At 57.3% G+C, this 18,081-nt stretch overlaps 1 protein-coding gene across 6 annotated transcripts; it reads left to right on the forward strand.

The window, feature by feature from the left end:
* The first annotated feature begins 1,355 nt into the window (after positions 1-1,355).
* Positions 1,356-17,781, forward strand: CANT1 (calcium activated nucleotidase 1). Of its 6 annotated transcripts, none has more exons than XM_042256258.2 (6): positions 1,356-1,438; positions 2,167-2,267; positions 5,580-5,662; positions 12,122-12,773; positions 14,546-14,749; positions 15,492-17,781. In XM_042256258.2, the coding sequence occupies exons 2-6, from the start codon at positions 2,234-2,236 to the stop codon at positions 15,860-15,862; spliced, it is 1,344 nt and encodes a 447-aa protein (XP_042112192.1). In that variant the 5' UTR covers positions 1,356-1,438; positions 2,167-2,233; the 3' UTR covers positions 15,863-17,781. The 6 variants fall into 6 exon arrangements, with proteins under 6 accessions (XP_042112192.1, XP_042112193.1, XP_060251806.1 ...); XM_042256259.2 differs by having other exon boundaries at positions 5,583-5,662; XM_060395823.1 differs by lacking the exon at positions 5,580-5,662 and adding an exon at positions 11,618-11,734.
* The last annotated feature ends 300 nt before the right edge of the window (positions 17,782-18,081 follow it).

An 18,081-nucleotide genomic window follows, 5' to 3' on the forward strand; every position in this document is an offset into this window, starting at 1 on the left:
TAATTTGAATTTTTCCTTTGTGCATCTGTAAGTTCTTGAGAAACCCAGGGGTGTCTGCAGGCACCAAAAGACTGAATCAGGTGCAGACCAGCAGAGCGCTGAGGCACCCTCCTAGCCCAGCTCTTGAGAGGTGAAGCGCCATTGCTATCAGGCTTTTTTCAGAATTTCTAAAACAGGCACATTGCAGGACTTGGAAGTGTAGGGCCAGGATCCGTTTTAACACTTCCAAGAAGTCTGGGGGTTGGAAGGAGACTGGCAAAAACAGGATGAAATCAGAGACCCTCATTTGGGAGAGGGTTCGTTGACTGCAAATCAGTGGCACCCCATTCCCAGGATACTACCACCTGTAGCCCTGTGCCCAGACCTTTTGTTTGGAAAAGGATCAACATTCCAATGTGGTCAATTGGAAGAGCCAAGGAGAGGGGCTCTCGGAAAATGAAAGTGTTAGCTGCTCAGTCGTGTCGCACTCTTTGCGACCCCATGGACTGTAGCCCGCCAGACTCCTCTGTCCATGGGATTCTCCGGGCAAGAATACTGGAGTGGGTTGCCATGCCCGCCTCCAGGGGATCTTCCTGACCCAGGGATAGAACATGCATCTCTTAGGTCTTGTGGACTGGCAAGCGGGTTCTTCACCACTAGCGCCACCTGCTGCTGTTGTTAAGTCGCTTCAGTCGTATCCGACTGTGCGACCCCATAGACGGCAGCCCACCAGGCTCCGCCGTCCCTGGGATTCTCCAGGCAAGAACACTGGAGTGGGTCGCCATTTCCTTCTCCAGTGCATGACAGTGAAAAGGGAAAGTGAAGTTGCTCAGTCGTGTCTGACTCTTCGCCACCCCATGGACTGCAGCCCACCAGGCTCCTCCGTCCACGGGATTTTCCCGGCCAGAGTACTGGAGGGGGTTGCCAGGGCCACCTGGGAAGCCCTAATGAATAAGGAGTGGGGAAAAAGGAAAAAAGTACTGGAGTGGGTTGCTATTTCCTTCTCCAGGGATCGAAGCCTGCATTGCAGGCGGATTCTTTATCGTCTGAATGAGGGTGGTAAGGGATCCCTCCAGGCAAGGGATCCTACAATCTCAGCTGGAGGAATGATAACTCCTTCTTCATAGCCTCCACCTTCCATTTTGGCCAAAGTTCTGGAATAACTCGCCGAAAACGGCCTGCGGGTGGAACACACTGCCCTCGGGGCCCCTCCCAGCGAGCAGCTCCTCCCACGGGACCTGCTCGCTGAGCAGCGGAAAAAAAAAAACAAACAAAAAACCACAGCTCCCAGAAGCCCGCAGTGGGCGTCGGCGCGCAGTCGCGGAGCGGGGGCTGCCGGGAGCGTGTTGCCCGGAGGCGGGGCGAGCGCGCCGGGCGGAAGTCGGCTGCCCGCTGGGTCCCCGGCGCTACCCGCAGCGAGGCCTCGCCGCCCGCGGGCCCCGGAGCCAGCCCGCACCGGGTGAGTGACGGCCTGCCGGCGGCTCGCCGGCGCCTGCTGCCCGCTCCGATCCCGTCGCGTCCCGCCCCCGACCCCAGGCTCCATCCCCCTTCTCCCTGAGCGGGGCCTCCGCCCCCCTTGACTCGCTGACTAGGGTGGGACGCCTCCCTCTCCTCTGATTTGTAAGACTCTTACCTCCTCTGACCTACGGGACACCTGCCCCCTCTGACTTAGGAAATACCTCCCTCGTGTGACTGCAGGACGACCCTCTCTGACCTGGGGGACTCGTCCACCCTCTGACTGGCACGGTCCACCACCCTTCTGACTGCAGGACTCCTGCCCGCTCTGACTTGTGGACACCTCGCCCCTCGGCCTAGGTTGGGACATCACCCGCTCTGAGCCTGGAGGATGCATTCCCTTCCTGAGGCTTAACTATCCTTGAGGACAGCCCTCTCCTGCCCGCTGTGATTTCATTACAGCCTCTCTGACCTCTGCAGGGCTTCTCCTGACCTGTTAGGGAACCCCTCCCCTCTCTGACTGGCATTTTGTCACACCTGCAGCAGGTCAGCATCCCCCCACCCCAGCAGGCCTTCCTCTTCTTCCCCTCTTTCCTTTGCACCCAGATTGTCTGCCCTAACCCCCTCTCCACTCTCTTCTCCCCACCTTCTGGTCAGGATGGGCACCATTCCTAGGACAGGCGCTTTGCCCATCCCTGTGGTTTGTCGTGACCCTTGCCCTCTCGTCCCTAGGCTTGGCAGGCCCCCTTCCGTCTTCCGGACACGTCTTTTTCCCAGGCACCTGAGAGTCCCCCAGGAGATGGGTGCCTCTTTGCACTCCAGCCCTGTTTCTGGTATGTGCTTGACATCTTTTCCTACCCAATTCTGAACAAATGTAGATGTAGGAGCCCACATCTGCTGAGGTTGAGTGAATCTTGCTGGTCCTTCTGTCTAAGGACCAAACCTTAACAAAAGCACGGGGTCTCCGGGGGTCCGTGAAAAGGGAGCAGGTGCTGCAGCCCTTCAGGAGCCCTAGGGTCTCTTCAGCCTCCCCCTCCTCTCTCTTTGAGAAGCTTGATTGAGAAAAATCTGCCTGGGCTGGGCTGCAGGTCTTCCTCCAGCCCCCAGCCTCACCCCACAGGCCTGCTGGTGGAACAGCCCAGCCTGAGCCTGTGGGCTTGATGGGGCTCCTCCCAGAACAGCCAGCAAGCAGCCGGCCCCTGGGGCGCCTCCCTGCCTGCCTCAATGAGCCCTCTATTCGGCCTGAGAGGCACACCAACCAGCCAGCTGCTCCCTCTGCACTTGGTAGGGGCGTCCTGTCCTGAGAGCGTCTTTGGGAGAGGACTCAGGGGAGACGTGTCGATTTGGTCAGGCACTGCCACGAGGCCTCTGCAGTGGTCTGGGGCCAGGATTCTCCATCTTCTCCCTTTTTCTTGTCCCAGTTAACCTGATCACACAAGGCGCCGTGATGTCACAGGGTAGTGGAGGAAATCCTCCACGGGCAAGCATGCTTTGTGGTGCCGTGTGAGCTGATTGTTGCATTCCTTCTGTTAGCTGAGAGTCTGCTTTCTTCCCCCTAAAGATGTCACCCAAATGTAGCTTACCCCTTATTTTCATAGCCCATAGCAGTGATGTGTTTAAGCTGTGGATACTTGAGGGATTTCTTACCTGCCAGTCTGACTGCACCCTGCGCGTGTGCCCAGCCTCTCTGAGCCGCAGAGGTGGGGAGGAGCGGCGCAGGGTGCAGGAGGAGCGGCTGTGTCCGCCCTACTCCCTGAATGTGGCCTTTGAGGTGAGCACTGCAGGCTGCCACACACACACGCCCCTTTCATCTGAGTCTTGGGACTTGCCAGCAGTGACGTGGCAGTGCTCGTGGCAGCTGTGGAGGGTAGGTGGACACATGTTCCAGTGTGTTCTCCTTTAGAAACAGAGTACCTCAGATCTGGGAATGTGGTCTGGAGACCACATTCAGGTGATTGTGGAATGGTACCTAGGACACTGCAGGGAAAAAGGTAGTGATGTTACTTTTCCCTTCAGTAACACTCTGGACTGTGGAGATTCCTGGAAAGATATTATTAAATGCCAACGTTAGGGGAATCTAAAACTTTCGATTTAATCTTTAAGGACCTCTGTGTTGATTTCCTGTTGCACTAGACTCAAGATGATCAGTTAGAAAAAAGTAATCCTGGTGATAGAGAAATCTGTTTGGGAAGGTGTTCAGTTTTCTCGTTTCCTATACCTTTTTTAAAAAAAATCCTACTTGTTTACTTGTAGGAGGTCCAGTCATTAAGTGGAACTCACAGCTTCAGGTTCTGAAGCGGAGCCCGACTTCCATTCTTGTTCAGCTGGGGGAACAAGCCGTGGGGAATGAGGCTGGAGTAGGGCCCCAGACAGCAGGGTTCAGAAGGGGCCAGACCAGATCCTGTTACGGTTACTGATGGTGTGGGGGTGAGGTTGGAGCCCCCACAGGAGGGCTCCAAGGGTTGAGTGAGTCCCAGCAATATCTGCCACTGAGAAAAGTGCCAGGAGGAAATGGCTTCTTGTAGGTGCAGCTCTGCTGCCTGGGAGCAAGCCCTGATTCAGATGGATCGTGGGGTGATTATGTCCTCGTATTTGTGGTCTCTCTGCAGAAACAGCCCCAGTGATGCGTGGTTTTGTGTACGGCACAGCACCTCACTTGCAACTGGAAAGATCACTTTTTGCTAAAAATCCTCTGAGAATAGCTTTAATGATACACCTGAAGCACACGCAGCCCTCCCATGATGGCAATAACCACACACTGTGGGCGATCCTGACAGTGTGTGCCCACCCCGGAGACAGAGCCTTGTGCGAACGGCCCTGCCCCTTCGGAAAAGCCGGAGGTTCTTTCTCTGTCTCCCTCCTTGTGGTTGGCAGAATAATGCCCCCCCACAAGATGTCCACATCCTGACCCCCAGAATCGACAAATATATCATGTGGCAAGGGGTTATTAGGGATTCCCTGGTGGCTCAGATGTAAAGAGCACCTGCAGTGCTGGAGACCTGGGTTCGATCTCTCAGTTGGGAAGATCCCCTGGAGAAGGAGATGGCAACCCACTCCAGTATTTTTCCCTGGAAAATCTCACTGATGGAAAACTCTGGCAGGCTACAGTCCATGGGGTCGCAAAGAGTCAGACACAACTGAGCGACTCTACTTTCACAAGGGGATATTAAGGTAGCAGATGGAATTAAGGTTGTTAACCCACGACCTTAAAAGAGGGAAACCATGCTGGGTTATTGAGCAATCACAGAGCCTTTAAACGTGGAAGAGGGAGAGAGGAGAACTTTAGAGGGAAGTGATGTCAGAAGGGCCAGGGCGAGACAGTGTTGTTGCTGGCTTTGAAGGTGGAGGAAGGGGCCACAAGCCAAGAAATGTGGGCAGCTGCGAGAAGCTGAGAAAGGCCAGCTCCTCGGAAAGGGACACAGCCTTTGATTTTAGCCCAGTGAGACCCATGTCAGACTTCCATCCTCTAAGACCGTAAAGCGAGTTCGTGGTGTGTAAGCCGCTGAGTCTGTGGTGATTTGTTAATAGCAGCAATAGAAAACAAACTCACTCCTCTTGGGTAGTGACCTTAAAGCAAGCCAGAGGGCTGAAAAATAAGTTACCTCGAGCTGTATGTAACCAGATTCAGCACGCAGTTGTGAGTGCCTGTATACAGAGTGAGAGGAGCCCGGCAAGGTGCAGACTCGGGTAGGACCCGGAGTTTCAACCCTGACCTCAGTATTCACTGGAAGGACTGGTGTTGAAGTTGAACCTCCAATACTTTGGCCACCTGATGGGAAGAGCCGACTCATTTGAAAAGACCCTGATGCTGGGAAAGATTGAGGGCAGGAGGAGAAGGGGACGACAGAGGATGAGGTGGTTGGATGGCTTCACCAACTCAATGGACATGAGTTTGAGTAAACTCCAGGAGTTGGTGATGGACAGGGAGGCCTGGCGTGCTGCGGTCCAAGGAGTCGCAGAGTCGGCCACGGCTGAGAAACTCAACTGAAAAGGACATACTGGGCTGCTGTGGACCTTTCCCTTCCGTCTGGTCTCCTTCCACTGTCCACCCTGTCCGCATTTGAAATGGCCTAAAATAGTACAGAGTAGTAAGCCTTGGCAAGTCCGAAACAGAAAAATCCCTTGAATCAGGTCATATTTTCCAGAAGCTGAGACACACCGTCTGCATTCTTTGAGATGCCGTCTTGCTGGAGCTGTGAAACCCTCGGCGCCTAGTGATGTCAATGGGGTGAGCTCTCGACTTTCTAACCAGGAAGTGCCCTTTGGCAGTGAGCAGAGCAGGAACTCGGAGGCCAGCCCAGCCCACTGTCTGGACAGGGCTCTCTAGGAGCGAGGTGGGGCCAGGAAGGCAGTGGCTGCCCCCAAGGCGACAGGGAGCCGGGAGAGGCCTCCTTATCTCCACACTGTGCTTCCTGCCTCCCTAGATTCTGAAGGGGTGTCGGGGGGCGGGTAGCCTTGGCAGCTGTCGTTAAACCTGTTTGGCTTGCCACCTGTCACACCCCTGAACTGAAGGAATCTACAGAAAAAGGCTCTTGGCTGTGTCAGGGGTCGCCACCCACTTTATTCTAAGCCTTGGTAGAGTCCGGTGATGAAAGGCCCATGGAAGTAGGGGTGTCAGAGCCTGTCCTTCTCCTTAACCGTAACCAGACCTCGGAGGGGCTGCTGCTGCTGGGGGGGAGGCAGCGCCCCCTGGTGTACAGCAAGAGACTAGTGCCGCCTCCCTTGGGTCTGGAGTCCACTGCCCAGTGGATAATCACCAGCACCACACCTGGCTGTTTCTGGTCTGTCTTCTAAGAAGTGCTGGTTCCACGGACACCAGAAAAGCATGAGTGTCAGCGAGCCATTCTTGACACCCACCCCAAAGAGAGGGGACCCGGAAGGAAATTAGAGCTTGAACCTCCTGGGTGGTGGTTGCCCCTCGACAGCCAGGGACGCCTTTCCAGAGATGCTGCAGTGGGGCTGGCACGGGAGAAAGGAAGCCGGAAGGGGTGTGGTCCCCAGGGGTTTCTGAACGGGAGCGAAGGTAGGCATGCCCCCTGAACAGGTGAGCCTGGCCGGCCAGAGAGCTCGTGACTTTCTACCGCAGCAACTTGATTCCAGTTTTCCTGGTTACATAAAATCAGCCTGGGACCTCCCTTGTGGTCCAGTGACTAAGACTACGCACGCCCAATGCAGGGGGCTCGGAGTCAGTCAGTCCCTGACCCGGGAACTAGCTCCCACATGTGCAAATAAGACCCAGTGCGGTTAAATAAATAAAAATAATTTTTTAAAAAATCGACCCATTAGGATGGCTCAGTGGGTAAAGAATCCGCCTACAATGCAGGAAGGGAGATGTGGGTTTGATCCCTGGGTCAGGAAGATCCCCTGGAGAAGGAGGTGGCAACCCACTCCAGTATTCTTGCTTGGAGAATCCCATGGACAAAGGAGCCTGGAGGGCTACAGTCCTTGGGGTCGCAAAGAGTCGGACGCAACTGAGCTCGAGCTGCACGTGGTGGGGTTGACAAACTTCTCGTCACGTAGAGCAGACATTTAAACTGCTTAGTGTTCGGAGGTGTGTGGGCAGGGGCAGGTCCTTCTGGGGATGGCTTTGTCCATTTCACCTCTCAGCTGCGCTGGCTTGTCTCCTGGTTTTCGTGGATGGCAGGTTTTGGTTTTTGTTCTGTTTTTGTTTTTTTTTTTAATAAAGATGCACGCTCTCTCTTGGAGCCAGGCCTCCAGCAACAAGAGACTACAGGCAGCTCACCATCAGTTTTAGATGATAAACTGGCGGGTCATGGCACGGCATGAAAACGAATCTGATTGGAAACTTTCTTTTTCTACAAAATAAAAATAATCCCTTGGGATGCCAAAGCAGGGATGGACACCAAAGTTGGGCTTTGATCCAGTGGTGAAGCTGAAGGGGCTTTCTGGACGGCAGCCCGAGCTCTCCGGTCACTGAAAGCAATCGAATAAGTGTTTATGTAGCAAAACGTAATCGAAGCCCAGGCCTCCTTTGGTCCTGGGAGCCAGCCTGACTGAGCAGAGCCCCTGGGCTCCTGGGGCTCAGAGTCAGTGGGGAGGCTGAGACCGGGTCGCAGGCAGAGAAGTGGCGGAGCCCGGCCCTGCAAGAGGCGCAGCCAGCATCAGGAGCGTTGGTTCTAGGCCTGGCCTCACACACCGCCACAGGCTTCTCGGCTGAAAACAGCACACGTGCCCTCCTTGTTCTGGAGGCCAGAAGCAGCTGTCGTTTCACTGGGCCTAGGCGGTGTGGGCAGGGGCGCACTCCACCAAAGGTGCCAGGGCACAGTCCGTCCTCGCATCTTCCAGCTCCTCGGGCTCCCATGTGATTCTTCGCCGTGGTCACATGGCCTCCTCAGCTGTCACATCCCCCGCCCCCCTCTTCGGTGAGGACACGCTGAGGGCCCACCTGGGCAATCTTGCCATCGCAGGGCCCCTGACTGGCTCTCGTCTGCACAGTCCCTGTTGCCATAGAAGGGGCCAGTCCCAGGTCCTGGGATCCAGCCCGGCTGCCTTTGGGATGTCAGCCCCTCATAGGAGGGACGCTCATGGGGGGGGTGGGGGGCATTTCACATAGGCGCAGGACAGGAGGGGGGCAGGACAGCAAGTGCGTGACTCTCACGGGACAGCCAGGAGCTGCTGGGTGGGTCCATGTGGCTGAGTGGAGAAAGCGTCCTGTGCGAGTGTTTGGCACACAGATTGTGGGATCACAGACAAGGCGGTGCTTAGCATGGGGAGCATGTGCGAAGATGAGAGCCTTCGCCTGCAGGCTGAGGAGCTTGTCCTTTGGCAGGAAGGTGCCAGGGGCTGGTAAAGATTCACTTTTCAGGAAAGTCTCCATCAGTTGTGTGAAGGATGGATTGGGGAGGATCTGTTTCTCTCGGGGAGCAGGGCGTGGGTATTCTCAGCTTTGCAGGCCGTCTAGTCCCTGGCTCTGGCTGTGCCCGGCGCTCACAGAAGTGGGCCGGCCTCTGCGCCAGCTTTGCCTACAGAGCCAGGCCCCCCAGGCCTGCGCACAGGTGCTCGTAATGTGAGGGGGGACGTGCTGGACAGCAGCGGGAGGTCAGTGCCAAGTCCCACAGCATCTGACCCGGAGGCCGTGGCCCTGGGACGCCCGTCCGATGTGCACAGTTTACACGTGGAGAAACGGGGATCCAGAGGAGCGAGGTCACTTGTTTGAGGTCACGCGGCTGGTAACGGGCAGAACTCAGGTTGCCCAGAGGTCTGGGTCATCAGGAGGCCAAGGTCTGGGTCATCAGGGCAGAGGCTGGGGTGGCGGGGGGAGTGGTGCGGAGTTGAGAGCTGGGGTGCGGACAGGTGAGGGGGCCTGGCACCTGCCAGGGTGTGGCGGCATGAGCGATTTGACTGCTGCCCATGCTGGTGCTCTGAGGGCTGGGAGCACCCCCGGCCAGCAGTGCCTTCCTGCCGGGAACCTGCTGCAGGCGCGGGAGGCTCAGCAGCTGGGCTCCTGGCCTGAATTCCAGGGAGACATCAGGCTGGGAGGGTGTGGATTCAGAAGGAGAAGTGGTGGGTGGCGAGGAAGGAGCCCGCCTTGGGGGCCGAGAAGAGAGGGAGGAGGGCTGCAGACAGGTCACCACTGGCGGCCCCGCTGCTGCCGGCAGGAGGTGCAGCAGGACACCTGGTGGCTGGGCCCCAGGAGCAGGCCTGTCTTTGGGTGGGGCGTCTCCAGGCCAGCAGTGGACCCTAGCTAGGACGGGGGAGAGCGCTCCTCCGGGATGGGGATGGTGGGCTCTGCATTCATTCACAGAGGCACGGTGTCACCCTTTCACATACTGAGCACTACCATTGTACCTGAGAGTGTACCCTGGAGCTGGAACAGTGGCTCAGATGGGAGATTTGGACAGGTACAGACTGTGAGAAGGAACCAGTAGAGCGGGCATGGCTGACCCGACCCCGAGCAAGCAGGAGGTCCTCGCCCTGGACCGGGGCCGGGGGGCTGGGCAGGCTCCGCTGGGCCCTGGCTGCTGGTGGCGTCCTCAGAGTCTGCTGAGAGCGAGTGGAGGGGGGACACCAGGACCGTGACTCAGTAATGAAGAGTCGGCCAGGGGCTGTGAGGCACCTCACAGTGGAGACATGTCTAAGCTGGCAGGCTCTGCCCACTGCACCTGCAGCCCTGTGACGGCAGGCAGCTCGACCCTGGCTGGATCCAGGGTCAGGGGTTTGCATGTACCTAAGCTGGGGCGCAGGGGCAAGGAGCCTCAGCTGCTCAGGAAGTGGGTGTCCTTTTCATTCCTTCGGCGCAGTATGCTGTGGGGTAGAGGGTGGGCAGGGAGGCCCTTCTGAGGAGTGTGAGCAAGACCGTCAGGAGCCGGGGCAGGACGGCGAGCCCTGTCTGGGGGACGCGGGGTAGAAGGGTGGTCGGTTGGCAGGCAGAGGAGCCGGCTTGCCAGGGACGGGTTGGGGTTGGCAGGGGTTGTGTAACTAGCGAGGGTTTGCTCCCAAAGCAGGGAATGACACGCCAGAGGAACTGGCTTGAATGGCAGGTGCTGGTGGCCGCAGGGCACCAGTGGGTGTCGGGGTGGGGGGAGTGGCAGCAAGAGGGCGCCTGTGTGGTTCCTGTGAGAAGGGGCCGTGGGAGCCGATGGAGAGGAGGCAGGCAGCCGGGTCGCTGGGGCTGACAGAGCAGACGCTGCAGACGGAGGGGGATCGGGGCCACACCTGAGCTTTTCGAGGCGGCGGTGGCTTATAACTTTTGGTTGAAGTGTGTTCACACAGAAAGTTGTGTCTCCCAGGGTTTTGATGGAAGTTTCGACCAGGACAGCTGTGACGATGGCCATCCGCCATCGCTGCCCCGATTCCCGAGGGAAGAATTGCAGGCCAATGTATGTCAGAAATCCAGGCAGAATTTTGACAAGGAGGTGAGATGCAGGAACTGAGAGCTCAGTGGCGACGGTGGGCTGGACGTGGACAGCGGGCAGCTTTGTCCTGGCCGTGCTTTTGAAGCCGTGGCTTGGCGAGACCAGAGGAGGGGCCAGGACTCCTGCTTTCTCTCAAGGTCCCCAGCGACCAGCTCACGTCTCCATGGCAAATTGGGGTACTGCTTCCTGGGGGCAGAGGGAGCCCTCTCCCAGGAGGGGAGTCGGGCCTATGCCTAGGGGAGGAGAGGAGGACTCCGAGGCTGTTCCGCAGGGCCCCTCATGTCTTACCTGCTCCTTAGAAGTCCCTTTTCTGTACTTGACCCTGTGGCCAGAACCTAAGAATCTGTCTGGAAAGCAAGGGGATGGGAGGCCTGTTTACCATGTGGGCCTGTTGCCCTGATTTTCCATCCCAGGAGCCAGACCACATGCTCTACATTGTGGTGGGGGGTGGTTCACAGAACTGCCAAGTCCCTGCATGAATCCCCACACCCTTCCCAGCTGCCACCTGGCGGAGTGAGGAGCATCTACGCAGAGAGTCAGCCGTTAGTTGTTTGGGAGCCAAGGCAGAAATGCTCCGTGGCCTGAGGGACGTTTCTCAGGCTGAGACCTGCCAAGTCACAGCTGAAGGTCGAGACAGAGAGTGGCCACGGGCCAGTGTTCTGCTGCTTCTGCCCCTGGTGCTGCTGTGACCTGTGAGCTGCCGTGGTCTGTGCTGGGGACAAGAGCCGCTATTCCTGGCCACCACCACCTCCCCTGGAGCTCGGCCTCCAGCTGCACTTGGGGAGCTGGCCGGGCCAAGCCACGCTGTCCTTGGAGCTGATGCGCTGACAGGCGGGGCTCCAGGGATGAGGACGCGACAGCCTCTGGACCCTCAGCCTTTTGCATGACACAGAGGCGTCAGGGGACAGATGTTGCCAAAACCCGCACTGTTTCTGTTTGGCTTGATTGTGTTCCATAGTTGACTTGAATGGGCTTCCCCGATGGCTTAGTGGGTAAAGGATCCCCTGCAATTCAGGAGACACAGGAGGTGCAGCTTCAGCCCTTGGGTCGGGACTGTCTCCTGGAGGAGGGAATGGCGTCCCACTCCAGTGTTCTTGCCTGAAAAGTCCCATGGACGGAGGAGCCCGACGGGCTACAGTCTGCAGGGTCACGGCAAGTCAGACGTGAGTGAGCAGCCAAGCACAGCACAGCACGTTTCTGTTCGGCTGATAGTGTTTTATGCTTTATTTGAACATCAGGGAAACGTGACCCAGGAGGAAGTAAAAACTCCCTCTCTGAGCGTGTGTCTGCTCTGTGCACTGTTCTAGTGGCTGGGGGCGCAAATGAATGAACTGTAATGTGATGTCCAGTGGTGACAGGTGCCAAGGAAGCGGATGGAGGCTGCCGTCGGGAGCAGAGCCATCAGGGAGGGCTTCCTGGCTCAGGTGACCTTTGCTTAAAATGGACCTGTACTCTCTCTGATAGTTTGTCCTGCCCAGCGCCCTCCCCACCTCCCCGCCTGCCACGTGCCCTCTTTCTCAAGACTGCAAAGCACCAGCTTACGCAGAACTTTCACTGAGGTTTGTGTCTTGCCAGATGGGACAGAGGACACAGAACGGTTTTGCTTTGGAAAGACTTTTCTTCCTGCTGAATAAGAGTAAACAAAGATACTGCTAGAGTCAGGGTTTACTTGAGCCAAGAGAGCAGTAATGGCCCAGAGACGTGGCCACGCCAGGCACCCTGGACGAGGCCGCCTTGGACCGTGCACCCGCTCGTACGTGGGGCGCTGTGCCCGGCAGGTCGTGACCGCTCTCCTTTCCCCCGCGTTACAGGTCCCGCTGCCCTTCAGTCTGATGCCCGTCCAGCTCTCCAACCCCCCGGAATGGAATGAGTCTATGCACTCTCTCCGGATCAGCGTGGGGGGCCTTCCCGTGCTGGCGTCCATGACCAAGGCCGCAGACCCCCGCTTCCGCCCCCGCTGGAAGGTGATCCTGCCGTCCTTTGTGGGCGCCGCTGTCCTCTGGTTGCTCTATGCCCACCGCCCCCCTCCTGGCCGGCCCCCCCTGCCCAACGCCCACAACTGGAAGCTTGTCCAGCCGCCTGCTGCCCGGTACAATGACACCTACCCGCTGTCTGCCCCCCAGAGGACACCGGGTGGGACGCGATACCGGATCGCTGTTATCGCCGACCTGGACACAAAGTCCAGGGCCCAGGAGGAGAACACCTGGGTCAGTTACCTGAAGAAGGGTCATCTGACCCTGTCAGACAGCGGGGACCGGGTGGCCGTGGAGTGGGACCAAGGTCATGAAGTCTTGGAGTCCCACCTGGCGGAAAAGGGGCGGGGAATGGAGCTGTCGGATCTGATCGTCTTCAATGGGAAGCTCTACTCTGTGGACGACCGCACCGGCGTCGTCTACCAGATCGAAGGCTCCAGGGCTGTGCCCTGGGTCATCCTGTCCGACGGCGACGGCACCGTGGGGAAAGGTAAGTCAGGCCGTCTGTCCCCGGGCTCACTGCGATGCTGGAGGACAGGTCATCCGGTTGGTTCTCAACACGTGCACAGCGAAGCAGTCACAGGTCCGGGGGGGTGGACGTCGGGGAGATCTCATCTCCCCCACCTCTGACCTGCGGCCCCCACAGCCTGAGCAGAGTCCTCGGAGACCTCAGACTGAAGCCATGCCCAGGAGTGTGAGCTTCTGCTGGGGGCTGGCGGAGAAGCGGGGTCTCTCCCAGAGGAGCGCTGGGCCCTGCCCTCAGGGACAGCCCCTTTCTGCGTCCTCAGCCGTATCAGTGTCTTGAGCGTACGCTAGGACTGCGCCCTCCACGTGCCTCAGCCTTAAAGCCGGAGCATCAGGTTTGCTCATTCTGAACTGAGACTTTGTTAAAAAGCAAACTGCTCCTTTCTGAAAACCCAGCAGGGGAGGGTCTGAGTGTGAGCAGCAGTGCCCCCCCCGCCGACCTTGAGTGGAGTCTGACCTCTGGCATCGGCTGTGCCCCACACCAGCAGGCAGGTAGCAGAGCTGTGGGAGGGAGCCTGTGTGCCCAGAACCTTCACATGGGGCAGAAGGAGAGTTGACATCAGCTTCCATGCGTGTGGCTGGGTCTGCACCTGCTAGAAAGCCAGGCTTCACTGCCAGTGCCTGGGGTCAAAGGAGAAATCGCATTAACTCACTGGGCCCTGGTCTGGCTGCCAGGCCCTCCTTCCCTCAAAGTGATAAAAATCTGTCCCGACTTTGCCCGAGGCTGGGCAGGTTTGCAAGACTCTCAGCCACCGTATTATTGAAAACCTCGGTTGCCCACTTTCTGCCTCAGGCCAGCCGCGCATGTCCGGCACCATCCAGCAGTTCTGCTTGCCCCTGGGGTCTGGAGGGTAGCAGGATAAAGGGAGCTCGGGGTTGCCCTGTGGTCGGTCCCCCAGAGGAGACCACAGGAAGTCAGTGGGGCCCCCAGAGCCACCTGCAGAGAAGCATCCCGAGGTGAGGGTTGCAGCCACAGCTCCTTGGGCCAGCCAGAAGTTTGCAGAACATTTGGGAACAAGCAGAGATTAGAACACAGTGAAGGAATAGGTGAGAATATGCAAGAACAAAGTGCCCACACAGCCTTCAAAGCTAGGCTCATGGTAAGTAAATCCATCTAAGAAAATAAACACACTGATTGGCGTGGCTACTGTGAGCATCTGTGCCGAGCCCCACTCAGCTCTGGCCGCTGGCACATAAATCCCTCGGGGGTGTGGCTGTGTGACCAGCACTTTCCTGCATTTTCCCAGGGTTGGGCGTAATCTGAGATGGGGCTGACGTGACAGCTGGAGAAACGGGAAGATTGGGGTCTGCAGAGATTGTGAGTGGAGGGCCACTTTTCTGGCTGGGGAAGTACTAGGCCACTTCACTGGGGGGTTCACTTGGGCTAAGGGGGAACGGTCCAGCAGGGTTCCTGGAGTGAGTTTGGGAAGAAGATGCTGGAGGGCAGGGAGAGAGGAGTCAGGAGGCGGAGGTGGTGCCCGTTTGCCCCCCGTGAACGCCACGCTGTCTGCTCCGAGGCGCCTGCCTGCCTGCCCGCCCTCCGATGGAGCTGCAGGGTGGCTGGTCCGTCCTCTACTCTCTTGTTGTCGCCCCAAGTTGAGCCCACTGTGAGTGACCTCTGCTACCTAGAGCTGCCGGGCCCAGAGGGCTCTCTGCTCTGGCCTGACTGGGCCCACGGGCCAGGCCAGCAGAAAGCTGGCCCTCTCCTCAGCCCCGCCCCTGTCTCCCTGTCCCCAGGCTTCAAAGCTGAGTGGCTGGCCGTGAAGGATGAGCATCTGTATGTGGGCGGCCTGGGCAAGGAGTGGACCACTGCCACAGGGGAGGTGCTGAATGAGAACCCAGAGTGGGTGAAGGTGGTGGGCTGCAGAGGCAGCGTGGACCACGAGAACTGGGTGTCCAGCTACAACGCCCTGCGGGCCGCTGCCGGGATCCGGCCGCCAGGTGAGAGCCAGGCCCGCGGACGGGCACCGAGAGCTTGCTTGCTTGGCCTGGCGGTTGCTCCCGCCAGGCCTCTGGGTTCTGGGGCCAGCGAGCCATTGCTTTTCACCCAGACTCACCTGGCGGGCTCAGACAGTAGCTCCGTCCGCAGGGTCCTCCTGAGGGCTGCCCCAAGGTTGGGCCTTGCCCCTGACCTGGCGGTGGGAGCAGGTGCACAAAGCTTTGCTTCTTTGCCCCCATTTTTGGAAGTCATTGTTTGTAGTAGGGAGGGGTGGTACTTGGAGCGGGCTCGGGCACGTGACTGAGGTCACAGCTTCGCCTCCAGATAGGCTGACTTCCCATCCTTTTCAGCTTGCAAGGCAGCCTCTCCTACCCTCCCTGATCCGTCTTCTCAGATCAGACCTGGTGTTACTCGTGCCTCTTGCAGAAGCTCTCTCCTCTGCACCCCGAGAGAGGTGAAATAGCACCAAGGAGGTGATACACAGACAGACCTTGTAGCCATGGCTACTCAGCAGTGCTGGGGGAGCCGGCGAGGGAGGGCAGCCAGAGAGGCGGCCCAGCAGAGGCTCGTAGGGCCCCATGGGCTCTGTCCTGCTGGGTTCAGCCACTCTGGACAGACGGACAGCTAAAGAAAAGAACGGTGCTGCTGCTCGGCTGCCGGGCTGCTAGCGGTCTGCACGCGGGGCGAGGTCGCCCCGGGCCCAGGCCGGGTCGGGCGGGCTGTGACCGGCCTGTGTGTCCGCAGGCTATCTCATCCACGAGTCTGCCTGCTGGAGTGACACGCTGCAGCGCTGGTTCTTCCTGCCGCGCCGCGCCAGCCACGAGCGCTACAGCGAGAAGGAGGACGAGCGCCGGGGCACCAACCTGCTGCTGAGCGCCGCCCAGGACTTCGGGGACATAACTGTCCAGCGCGTGGGGGCAGTGGTCCCCACCCACGGCTTCTCCTCCTTCAAGTTCATCCCCAACACCGACGACCAGATCATCGTGGCCCTCAAGTCTGAGGAGGATGGCGGCCAGATCGCCACCTACATCATGGCCTTCACGCTGGACGGACGCTTCCTCCTGCCTGAGACCAAGATCGGGAGTGTGAAGTACGAGGGCATAGAGTTCATTTGAACCAAGAAAAGTCAAGAGGACGAGCAAGGCCGAGGGGCGGACGGTTTTAAGCTTCGCCAGGACTCAAGTTTTATAAAAACCCAAGGACTGCACTTTCGTGTGGTGTTTAGTTTATCTTTTTTTCTTGTTTTGATTTTTTTTTTTTTTTTTTTTTGGAACTCTTGAGGTGTGTGCCTGGTTTAGAAATTTCCAGAATTGGGAGCTCAGTCCCAGCCTGAGATGTGGCTTCTCAGAGGGGAACGGAAGTGGCGGGGTGGGGCTGTCTCCCAGAGCTAGAGGCCGGACGTTTCCCTGCACCTCCACCTGGTGGTTGAAGCTAGTCATTGCAGGCATCTTAATTTGGGGGCCCATCCTCCGATTCAGCCCTTTCTTCCATCTGACCTCCTTTTCTTTTCTCTCCATTTCTTCTCCTGCTCAATAAATATTTCTTAAGCTCCTACTGTGTGTCAAGCACTGTGCCCTCTCTGGGAATCCAACAGTGAGTCTGACGTGGGGCTGCCAGGTTGGTGCTCCTGGACCACCCCACAGTCCACCCCTCCAGGCCCCTGGGAAAGAACCTGTTTACACTGCAGGACCTCACAGGGCTGTGAGGGCAAGGGCAGGCCTCCGGGAACACGTCTGCTCAAAGGGCCCCAAGAGGGGCCACAGGCCCACCGTCTGCCCCCACGTCAAACTTCTCCATTCAAGGGGCTGGCCCCATATATTCTGTCTTCAGGAAAATTCTGTCCCTGAGTAGCACTTTGAAGTTTTAATTATTAGCTTCTATATTAGTTAGTTTCCTTTCTTATAAAATGGAATCGGCAAATCTTATCAAGAGCAAAGTCCTGTAGTTAAGAAATTCATTCCCAACAGTGAAGAAAATGGTAATTAAGCAGTTACAGTCGGTAAGGCAACTTTTCAAGCATTTCTAAGTCCTTGGCCAAAGGATACAATGATAAGGATACAATACCTTTTTTTAGCAATTATCAGAAACTGCCATTTCCTCAAAGACTTCCGCAAATGACTTGAATGTGTAATTCCTGAGTCAAAGAGGGGCCCCAGGTTCTGGCAAGCCTGCACCTGTCCCCCAACGCTGGGGCTCCCTTACCCTGGAGCTTGTGGACGAGGCCTGCCTGGTCCGGCAATTTCTGTCCTGGCCTTTCATTTCTCCACTTCCCTGTGGGGGTTTTGCAGCCTCTTCTTTCTAGAAACTTCGCAGAAACTTTGGCATGTCTTAGTCCCTATGGTCTCTTCTCCATACCCCAGGGTAAAGGTGGAGGGTTTGGGACACGGGTCAGCCAGAACCAAAATCTAGAAGGGCCGTCACCATCAGCCCACGGTGCCCCTCTCCCAGAAGCTACCTCACCTCTCAGGAGAATGTAGGGTTTGCAATGGCCGGAAAGGGGCGTGTTTTAGGCTCTGGCTGTTGCCTTGTGAACCTCTGTCTCATAGACTTTTCCCACTTTAGAATTTTAATACAAATTCCCGGAGGGGACCCAGGAAGCATCCCTCATTCCTGCACTGGTTGTTTCTTCCACTATGAAACGAATAGCAGAACAGAAAACAAGGTTTTGAGCAGACATGTCTCTCTAGAACTCAAATCCCACTGTACGACAGTCTGAAGGCCCAAGTCTTTTCTGACTTTGCTTACCTGGGCTCCCTGACCCACCTCCTTGATAAATATCCACGACATTCAGGGCTGTGTGATATTAAAAATACCAGAGATGAAATTAGGAAGGTTGGAGGACTAGGGACATTCACTGGGTTGAGATCTAAGACCCAGGTGCCCAGAAGCTCCATTTTCACACAGAGATTTTCAAGTATTTTAAAGCTAGACTTTCCCCTCATCCCCACCCCTGTTCGCTGCTGTAAGCATAATGATTGTGTTCCTTCCTACTGGAGCCATTGTTTTGTAAACAATAAAGTGAATTCTCTTTGTCTCCTGGTCTGCGTTGGCTTTTGGCACTGCCCCAGGGGATATGAGAGCCAGTTCACACTGGGGCTCAGAGAAGGGTGCGCTTCCTGTGGGGATGAAGAGGGATCCTGGCAAGGAATGAGCCAGAAGCATTCTTGATGCAGGATGGCCAGGGTGTCATGGGAGCTCGTGGGATTGAGACCGTGGACCTTTGTGGACTAGAAGCCTTTATGGAAACCAGATCAGCCAGTCCAGCCTGTCCCTAAGACTGAAGACGCTGTTTTGGTCAGACTGATAAAGAGTATAGGTTCTGGTTCCACTCCAG

Source organism: Ovis aries, chromosome 11, assembly GCF_016772045.2.
Source record: "Ovis aries strain OAR_USU_Benz2616 breed Rambouillet chromosome 11, ARS-UI_Ramb_v3.0, whole genome shotgun sequence".
Lineage (NCBI taxonomy): Eukaryota > Metazoa > Chordata > Mammalia > Artiodactyla > Bovidae > Ovis > Ovis aries.

What these genes read in the sequence shown, in the direction of transcription:
- CANT1 (XM_042256258.2), top strand. Translation starts at nt 2,234, where the DNA reads ATGGGTGCCTCTTTGCACTCCAGCCCTGTTTCTG. An exon ending in CGACGGCACCGTGGGGAAAG is followed by an intron (nt 12,774 to 14,545) that starts GTAAGTCAGGCC and finishes CCCTGTCCCCAG; the next exon opens with GCTTCAAAGCTGAGTGGCTG. An exon ending in TGCCGGGATCCGGCCGCCAG is followed by an intron (nt 14,750 to 15,491) that starts GTGAGAGCCAGG and finishes GTGTGTCCGCAG; the next exon opens with GCTATCTCATCCACGAGTCT.